Below are 10,000 nucleotides of genomic sequence, written 5' to 3' on the forward strand. Positions count from 1 at the left end.
CACTGGTCTCGGACAAAACACACTCGATAAAACACTTGTGCGTTGGCCACACACCGGCCGCCACCACCACCACCACTACTTCCGTGTGTAGTACACCAGGTGTGGGCACGTGATGGTGAGCAAGGGTTGGCAGGGAAGGGCTCTACTTGCTGCCGGATTAATCATCGCCCTGTGACGGTGTACAGCGGCGTTGGCGGCGGCGACGGCGACGGCGTTTCGCTCAAAACGCAACAAGATCGGCCGCGTATCGGAAGGTGACGCACCCGCACCGGTCATAGATTTTCTCTTCGATAGGGGGCCAGGCCAGCCCACCCCTTGGTTACCAAAGGATGCTCTTCTTCTGCTGAGAGTGGCATTGTGTGCGCCCTGGGCTGGGCTTAGGGCTTTCCAGATACCACCAGAGTGGGAGGGAGAAAGGAATGGAAGGTGCCCAAGAGGTGGGAGCAGCCAAAAAAGATGCGTTTTATCGCGCAGGCGTCGCGGCTAGAGAGGCGTAGTGTAACAGAGGGATGACAGTGAGCGTTACATCGGCTCAATTACTTGCACACTTACATGCAACATAATCAGAGCGCGCGCGAGAGAGAGAGAGAGAAAGTAGAATGGCAAGGAATTGTATGAAGCAAAATTTAGGGAGCAACCCAAAGGGAGCGAGAGTTAGCAAAAGACAGACAGACAGACAGACAGAGAGAGAGAGAGAGAGAGTGACATCGCACACCTAGTAACGCGCACGGGACCACCATGAAGTCCTCCGGCTGGAAACCCTTCAGAATAAGAACGCAAAGTCCCGGAAAAGAGAACAGAAAGCGAGGCACAATGGAAAGCAGACGATGGGACCAACCACCCACCCCACCCAACCCCAAAAAAACCCCCCGGTACCGTAGCTTTCGCTTAACACTTGGTGCCGGTGTGCTTTGATGGTTTTTTTGCCGGCTATGTACGCATATCGACTACTCACCACGCGATGCGCGCTTCCACACCTGAAGACCACACACGTACCGCAGGACACGTTTGAACAAGTTGGCTGTTCAGCTTTGTAACAAAAAAAGGGAATAGTGCAAATGCAATGTTCGTTTGTTCGTTCGTTCGTTCGATCGCTTGCTCGCGTTTAAAAGTTATTTTTTTGCGAAACACCAGCACGCACTCACGCGCACACACACACGCACACACGGGGCACACAGGACCGCACAGGACGGACCGGATAGCCACTAGCCCAGTGCGCTGAATGCTCGGAATGCTTCTATGCTGTAGTTCTGAATGGGAAAGATGCCGAATGCAAAACACTGACAACTGACACAACCGATTCGCTCCAACACTGACACTGAAATGAACGCGTAAGCCCATCCGCGCGATCATTATAAAGCAAGTGGCCAGAGAACCAAGCCAAGAACGGAACAGAATGGAACGGTATGGATCGGAACGAAAATCGCGCCGGTGCGGGAGAACGGGAAACTCGCGATCGTCGCGATGACGACCGATGACGATCATCGACGACGACAACGACGACGACGACGATGCTGCTTCCTGCGTGTGTTTATTGCTTTGTTAGCTACGGTGTGGTACCCCCGCCTATCCCCCTCCGCCTCTCGCTCTCCTCTATCTTATGTGCACTACCGAAAAAAAAGCGATAGCTGTGGAGCGCGCGCGCTGGTCCGCAGGATGTTTACGCGACATCTTCTCCTCCAGGAAGGGTGAAGAAGGGCCAGAGATTCTGGAGGACTCTCCAGAAGCATCCTCTCACCTCGCGCCCAAAACCGATCTTTAATTAAAATGTCTTAATCAGCGCAAAATCACAAAATTGCCCTTGCCCAGGGCGTCTGTGTGTGTGTGTGTGTGTGTACGGCACACAATTGTTCCCCAATAGTTTATGCCTCCTGTGTTTACGCTAACGGTAGAGAGGTGGGTGACAGATTTCGGGGTAAAGGGCCCTCTCCGCTCGTTCGGTGCGCGGGGTACCGTGCCGAATTGAACTCGGTACTATGGGGTGCGCGCACATGTTGATGGATCCAGCAGTAAGCGATAATGAGCAAACCAACGCATCCATCGGGGCACGGCCATGTGCTGTCGACACACGCACGCTAAGGGAACACACCAGGGTCGATACACGGTGTAGGACGATCGGTTTTTTTACGATCGCGGCAGGCGCAAGGGCATAAATATGTCACCCCCGGCACCGATCATAAACCGAAAGTGGTAAAAGCACAGTCAGCAGCAGCGCGCACTAATCAAGCAGTGCTGCACAGACGACGCACCCCCCATCGTTAATAAGGATCCGATCCGGCTCGTACGATCGATCGTAGCAGCGCACCTCGTCCCTGGTTCTTTCAAGGGACTCTCCGATCAACCGCCAGCAAGTGTTCCGGAGCAGCATCCACCGCTGCTGGTGTACGTGCTGAAATGTTTAAATTCTAATTTCACGGCAATTAGAAAACGCTGAGCAAACAGAGGCGGGCAAGAAGTGATTGCGCTATCCGGGCGCTAGGCAGGGGAGGCCAGCACATCTGCAGCTAGCATCTGCAGCTTATTCAAAACGGGAAGTACGCGTTTGACGCATTTTTATGGACACCCGATCCCGATCCCCCATCATCATCATCATCGTCGCCATCAACAGCAGCAGCAGCATCCCACAGGGTGTGTGTATCGGGGGCCACATACTTGGGCAATGGGGAGTAATAAAATGGCGAAAAAGCGGGGTGCTGCTGAGCGCAGCTAATTAGGAGCGAGGCCCCGTGCGCACGAACTCCTATAAACAAGCCAACGATTACTCGCGCACGCAAACAAACAAACATAAATTTTGTCAACCGCATAAAGCAGTCCATGGGTCCTGGGCAGTCCACCCCGGGGGGAGTCCTTGGCGGAAGAGGCCAACAGGTCACCTTCCCCGCCGCCGCCGCCGTGCCTCGCGAGAAATTCCTCCGATCGATGCCAAGAATGTGGTGCTCGTCATCGTCATCATCATCATAAGGGGTGTGATAAGGGGTGCAATGCAATGATGCCGATGTAAATCGCGCCTCGGGGATGTAACTGCAGCTAACCGACATGCGGGGTGGGGGGTTCAACAATGCTCCCAAAAATCTAGCCAGCAAGTGCGCGGAACGCACCGGATGGTACGCTGCTGCACCCCGAGCATTACGAGGCGTGCGTTTCCCTTCTAGGGTTGCTCCTGCGGTCCATTTTACGACCTCTCCCCTTCGGGATGGCTGGTGTGCAGATTTTTACGATCAAATCGGATGATCGAACTCTTCGTCCGCTTCTTCTTCTTCTTCTTCTTTCATCACGATGTGGTGCGCGATCGGATTTGCGGTTACATTGCAACAGGGCGGCGCGTGTATGTGTGTGTGCGCGTATGCATTCAGTGTTCTGTGCATTCGCGTGCTTCAACCACGGGCGTTGACGACGATGACAACCACGACGAAGACGCGATTAAGGCGACGAATACGGAAATGGCTAGAGCGATGGTGGTTCCAGTGGCGACTCGCTCGAAGGGCTGGCTCGCAAATACCATCGCCTGGACCGGATGGTCGAGCCGAGACGAGGTTGATAGTTGAGCCTACGGATGGACCAGAATTGATAGTAGCCTGCTAGCGTCGTGATGCGCTGTATGGTTCATAGTAGTAGCGGGTTTTCTGCTTGATTGATGGTCGATTGATGGATGGATCCCTAGATGGTGATGGCCCCCTCTGGTTGGTTGGCTCTCTGTAATGCTCTCTTATCATACATACATGTAACTCGTCGTCGTCCCGTCGTCCCGTCGTCGACCATTGCCACCATACACGCTCTTCGTCGCCGTCGCCTCATCGTCGTCATCATCATTGTCGCAAATCCGTTCGTTTCCGGCCGACGAATCCGCGCTGACACACACACACACGCAAACCTTCGTCCCCCCAAGCGCTTCCTTGACCATTTCAGGTGGCAGAATCGGCCACCTGGAAACCGGGGATGAAGGTGCAGCATTCGGCACCACTTCTCCTCGCGCGTTTCTCGCGCGCACTCCCTTTATTGCACGCCCTTTATTGCGGCTGCTACTGGGCAGTGGTTCTCTCTCGCGCGGGTTTCTCTGGTGCTCCGGCGCGCGGGCGCCACCCGGAGCGCATCAGGAGCAGGGGATGGGGGGTTGTTACAAGCCGCCATTACAACGGACACGCGCGAGATAAGAGAATATAAGATCACGCCAGTGTACCACCAAATTTTACCGGGTTTCTCGCGTCTTTCGTGCTTTCGTGGGGGGCGGCCGGACGGACACCCCGCTCTTACTCTGCTGCCTCCTCCCTGCGCCGACTCCTCTCCTAGCGCTTTACACCCTGGAGTCCACTTGGGCACCACAAACACACATACACACACACACGATTAAACAAGCACTCCTTGGGATGTCCGGTGTAACTGGCAGCAGCTCGCTTCCCCTCCCGCCTGCTGCTGCTGCTGTTTGGGGTCACACTGTGTTGCACCCCCACCGGTGTGTGTCGTCTCTTGACCACACAGCCCCGGAATCGCCACACGGATTTGGTTTTCGTGAATTTCCCTCCCCCTCCCACGCGCTCGTTGTTCCCTTGTGGCATCATCTGCTGGGACTCGACCACCGGTCCCCCCTCTGTTTGTTCTGTTGTGTTTTTTTTTTCTTTCTCAAACTCATGCAAACAAAGGGATGGTGGAGGAGGAGGCACACTTACGGGCGCACACAGACGCGATGCACACAGCCACAGGAAAGACGATTCTACTAGAGGCACATTCACTTCGCCCCCACCCCCCCGTAGTTGAGGCGTAAGAGAGAAGCGAGAGCGAGCGAGAAAGACAGAGCCTGATCCAGCACCTCAGGCACACACACACACACACCTTTCGACACACGCACGCACGCACCTCAAGAGGAGACGAGGTGAAATGAATGGGGGGGGGAGAGAAATGGTTTATTGGTTTTTTTTTTGCCTCAAATGAGGTGCTGAGAGAATGAAAGGCATGCTGAGCGTGCGTGGGAGTGGTGGTGCAGCAGAAAAATCCCGGAAGATGCAATTATTATCAAAATGAGTTTCAAGGGCCCAAAAGAGGGGGGGGGGGGGAGTAAGGGGCCGGATCCGGCTGTGAGCTCTCCTCTCGAATCTCCTCCAAAGAGCCGCCACCACAAAGCGCCCTTTTCGCGGTGCAGCAGCTAGTTGCTGTTGCTGTTGCGTGTCTGCGTGTGTATGTGTGTTGGGTGTAAACGTTGTATGTGTGTGTGTGTGTGTGCATGTCCCGCCCTGCATGCCTGCCTGCCTGCTGGTCGGTTTCGAGCGATTTACAGCGCAAAACCCGGCGCTACCCTTCACCTTTCTTCAACCATCCTGCTGCTGCAGCGTATGCGTGTGTTTGTGCCTGTAAGTGGGTATTTGCGTTACTGTGTGCGTGCGTGTATATGGGCATGTAAGTGTCCGAGCTGTATGGTCTCGCTGGAGACACGTACACAAACACACATACAGGCTCCAGGTTGACTCCGTTACTCCGTTCACCGTTCGAGCTTCTTCTTTTATTCTTACTCTTACTCATGCTCTTTCTCTCTCTTTCTCTCTCTCTTTCTCTCTCTCTCTCTCATTCTTTCTCTTTCTGCCAGACGCCTTAGCACTTCCAGGAGAGCTGGAAGCTGCTGCTGCTGCTGGCGCTATCTCGCTCACTCCGCCTTTAGGTTTAGTGATGCTGCTGCACCCAAAAGGAAACGCTCTCGAGAGACAAGCAGCACTTACAAGCGTCGCGAGTGTGCGCATGCAAACACACATACACACGCGCACGCACACATACGTATGCCTGCACACACCATAATATCCCAAAAAAGGCCTAGCATTTTATCGGTTGCTTCTCTCTTTCTCAATCTGTCTGTCTCTGGTTCGCTCTCGCGCATACACACACGCTTGCGTCGGCGATGCGATGCGCGACTTCATTACTTGCTGGCTCGCTCTCTCGCGCGCACACACAAACACACACACAGCAAACGCAGCAGTGTAGCAGCGGTTACATTCCTACTCCCACACACTGGGTTGTTGCTGCTGCTGTTGCTGTCCCCCCGCCCCCCGCAGCATCTCTTCAGCCCGATGTAATGACACCTCCTTGCCACCCCCCTCCAGACCTTACCTCATTGCACACATACACACGCACACACACACCCTCAGACACCGCTGAAACAAGAAAACTCGTCGCCCTCACGATTCTTGCGCTGACCAAACCACTCCTCGCTGTCCCGGCCCCCCACCCCCCTCCAGACCTATACCCGTCTGCTCCGACAAAAGTCCGAAAGCCCACCTTTTGCAGGGCCGCACCGCACCACACCCGTACACACCGCACCACACCACCACACCAACCTCTCCGGTCGCCCACAAACCGCTTCTTCCTTGCACCTCGGTGGCCAGCGGCCCCAAACCGTGTGCAAACACACGCACACACAAGGCACACACACACGCACGTACACGTACACCACACGCACCACAATGCACCACCAAATGGCTATTTACCTTGTGATTTCACTACCGAATTTATGATTTTACAATTATCCTACACTTAACATAGCTTAAAACTTGGGTTCTCATTTTGTTTCTGTGCGTCCAAGCCCGTGGTTGTCTTGTTGATTTGCGTTTTCTTCTCCGTTTGGGCTCGCTCGCTCGCTCGCTCGATGCTTGCTGCTGCTGCTGCTGCTGCTCCTGCTGGTGCTGCTGCTGCTGCTCCTGCTGGTGCTGCTGATATCTCCGCCGCCACCACTACCACTCACTCACAGACACACACACATACACACACAACACCATCATCACCGCCTGTTCACCAGTCCAAACCGTCGGGGTGGTGCCGTGAAATGAGCCCGTGATGTGCGCGATTCGTGCGATGCATTTCCATGGAAAGTGCGTTTACAGTGCCACGCTCGATTCTTCACAGCTCATTCCTCTCCCTCTCCTTCTCTTTCTCTTCGCAGCCGAACCATACATTTCACAGATTTCTGGACAGTATTCTGAGCCCTTTCGCTATAGCGTTCGCTACTGGCAGAATTCGTAATCGGTACTGTACGTTCCAGAGTGGCAGAAAAGGGGATGCGATTGCCAACAAAGGCTGGTCTTTATCCGGATCATAAAACACCACGAGATTCCATGATATGGTGCCAGGAACAGAAAAAGGATAATTATTATTCAGCCTCCTAAAAATGTAACTGGCAAAACCCCTTAATTTAGGCAAACATTCCACACTAACATCTGAATGTAGGCAAACTTGAGCAACAAAATTAAATTCCCCCCACCAAAAACCTATAAATATCACGCGTAACTCAAGGGGGAGATCAATTTGACCAAATTCTGCTCAAAACGGATCACTGAAAGCTGGCGCTGGCGATACATTTTCGTACATACAAATCTGTTAAAGTATAAGGGGGGGCGCAGGGTTTGAAAATAAAAGAGATAAGGCACGCGGCCTAGCCGTATGATATTCTCCCCCAGACCCAGGGCAATCCGCAACCAAAAAGTTTCGGTTCGTGAATTCGTTTTTCCGTTTTTTAGCGGTTCCGGCATGCAACAGGCGCTCCGTGTCCGAGTAAGGAAAGAATGGGGGGGAGGGGGAATTCGGGAAGGACTCAACGCCACAAAGGCAGCAGCATAACGCACTTGAACCGGGCACTCTAAACGCGGCAACGCTAACGGGTTGTGCGGGTACATTCTCCTACCCGCTCGCTCACCCACCCACCCCCGTAAACACGTACGACTGCGTCCTATGCCATCTCTACACCCCTCCCCCCCACCCCCCTCCGATGCTCCCCTTCACCCGCAGGCAGCCCCCCACAAACCAGTGTACAGTTGGTGCGAGGCGTTTGGACTTAATGGCGCTGATACACGCAAGGTAAACAGAAGTCGCAACGAAACAACAATAAACCGCCGTTTTGGGCAACCGCCCGTAGGTACAGGTAGGGCGTACGGGGCACCAGAAGCACGGTTCGCTGTCCGTGGACCGCTCGGTCACAGCGAACCGCCGCAAAACGGGGCCCCCGTAAACCGAAACCAGAGTGGTGTGCCGTTTCCGCATGACTGATTTTCACGTTTAATTTGGCATCTCGCACCGTGTGGATGTGCTCGAAGCTCGAAGGCTGCTGCGCTGCTGCTGCTGGCTCCATTGTTGGACGGCGGGGAACTGGGAATGGGCTCGCCGGTGTTAAATTTGCGGATCGCGGATAACGATTCCCGCTAAATTCTCGTGGCCGATTTTGAATTCCGCTGGTTTTTCCGCGTGTGGTGCAGCTCGAGTGCGCGGCTTCGTCATTCAAACGTGCTGCTAGTGCTACGTCCGTGGTGCCATACCAGCACGGCTGCTGGCCAGAGCACGCGGAGCGGTCCAGATTTGAAGCAGGATTTCCCTTTTAACCGATATTCCATTACTTTGGTGTGCCGCGCGCTGGCAGGCAGTTGTTTGTGGCGGTAAATTTTAAATTCGTACACCGTTGTGGCGTCTGGCAGCATGGCACATGCGTTACAGCACAGTGGTGGCCAGCGTCAATACCGTGCCTGCCGGTGCCCCTCTTGCTGTTGGTTGGAACAAATGCTCTTTCAAACTATTTGAAATGAAGGGTTCGGAGCAGTTTAGAGGATATTCTAATGTTTTTTATTTTTTTTAAATAGTAGAAATAACCCATCGGCCCCAGGGAGTTTGACCCAAAGGCCGAACAAGGATGTAAAGGGTTCGGCACCAAAGTGTCCGATAACGCAGCACTGTAGCGCATAATGTTTTGCAAAAACGAAATGCTCTCTAAAAACCGGGGCTCACAATCAAATCGGAAGATAGATGGAGTTGAGCGCATTCCAATGCATTTGTACCAGGTGTACTGGGTTTTGTTTTCTCCTACTCCTACTTGATAACTACACAATCTTTCCGCATCTTTCAGGATATTTGGATGAGGGATCCCTTTGCCATTAAGCTTGTTAATTTTGTGCACCAAACCAATAAGTCATCCAATTTTCGATCCCATCGTAAGCATCGAATTCCTGTACACAATCGGGGCAATCGGAAAGCTGCAAAGCTCTGGCGAAAACACATTCGGTCTGATCGGTGTGTTTGGAGCTGGTTTTGTGCTGTGTATGCTGGTGTTTTGTCATTGTGCAAAATTAATATCAATATCAATTGAATTCTATCTGCAACCATCAGTGTGTTGGAGTTCATAGCCAGTTATTGATAACGACTGTATCAGTTACGTTTTAATCATAATTTTAGCGAGAAATGGCATCCAGAGCTGAGCACCACTGCAAATGCAAGTAGTATATCCTGCAAGTGCCTCTCGCTCGCTCGCTCTCTCTCTCTCTCTCTTTCTCTAGAAGCGCTCGCTCGCAAACTCGCTTTTACAACCGTTGCTGCGGGGTCCTTCGGGCGTAAATGTTGCAATGACTCCTAAGCTACATAGCTTAGGAAGTAAACAAATACGCCTTCATGCATGCGTATTAAAGAAAGAATTAAGATAGTTGACAACCGATTAGCATGGATTTGAAGGAAATCAAACCAAATATCCCTATCAAACCCCATAGCAGGTGTTCGTCGTCTTTATCAAGTGCTCGATGCTTGAATCTAATGTTTGCTAAAGGCCTCAGCCGGGCCGGGTTTTCGGGAGGGGTTGTGTTGTTGGTTTTCAAAAACAAAAACAAAAAAACAAAACCATCGACCAACCCCTTCACGTACTGACTCAAGCGAAATGTACAAATAAATGTTGTTCCCCTTCCTCCCCCCTCCTCCCATTCTAAACCGATTTTTGCAGCCCCTATCGGTCGCTCGACATGCGACAGCCGGTGGTGCGGTTGTCGTGCGCTGCCCGTTCGCAGCTGCAAGTAAGTAGTGCGAGTGCGGGACCCAAAAAGGGGGACCACGCACTCAGCAGCGCATCCTCCTTATCTTACCCACCTACTCGTCGGAAAGGACCTCACGATCACGAAACAACGACAGCAACAACAACAAAAAACAACAACGATTCTATACGATTGGCACGATGGCAGGAAAATGGCGCCAGCGTGAATGCGCTTGAGCGATCCAT

The 10,000-nt window shown here is 52.9% G+C and overlaps 2 protein-coding genes across 4 annotated transcripts in view; one reads left to right on the forward strand and one right to left on the reverse strand.

Annotated features, from left to right (window-relative positions):
• The window catches only part of LOC125949236 (plexin-A2), a 16,008-nt gene extending 9,340 nt beyond the window's left edge, over positions 1 to 6,668 (reverse strand). Inside the window, exon 1 of one of the 3 annotated variants that reach the window (XM_049676086.1) lies at positions 956 to 1,301. The gene's annotated coding sequence lies outside the window, so the exon portion shown is untranslated. Of the gene's footprint in view, positions 794 to 955; positions 1,302 to 6,467 lie in introns of those variants that run through there. The other 2 variants (XM_049676067.1, XM_049676077.1) reach the window with 2 other exon arrangements.
• A 3,078-nt stretch (positions 6,669 to 9,746) lies between these two features.
• The window catches only part of LOC125952014 (paired box protein Pax-6-like), a 3,254-nt gene continuing 3,000 nt past the window's right edge, over positions 9,747 to 10,000 (forward strand). The window contains exon 1 of the mRNA XM_049681260.1: positions 9,747 to 9,797. Within this exon, the coding sequence (XP_049537217.1) occupies positions 9,747 to 9,797 (51 nt within the window). The remainder of the gene's footprint in view (positions 9,798 to 10,000) is intronic.

The sequence above is a fragment of the Anopheles darlingi genome, chromosome X (genome assembly GCF_943734745.1).
Source record: "Anopheles darlingi chromosome X, idAnoDarlMG_H_01, whole genome shotgun sequence".
NCBI classification, from domain to species: domain Eukaryota; kingdom Metazoa; phylum Arthropoda; class Insecta; order Diptera; family Culicidae; genus Anopheles; species Anopheles darlingi.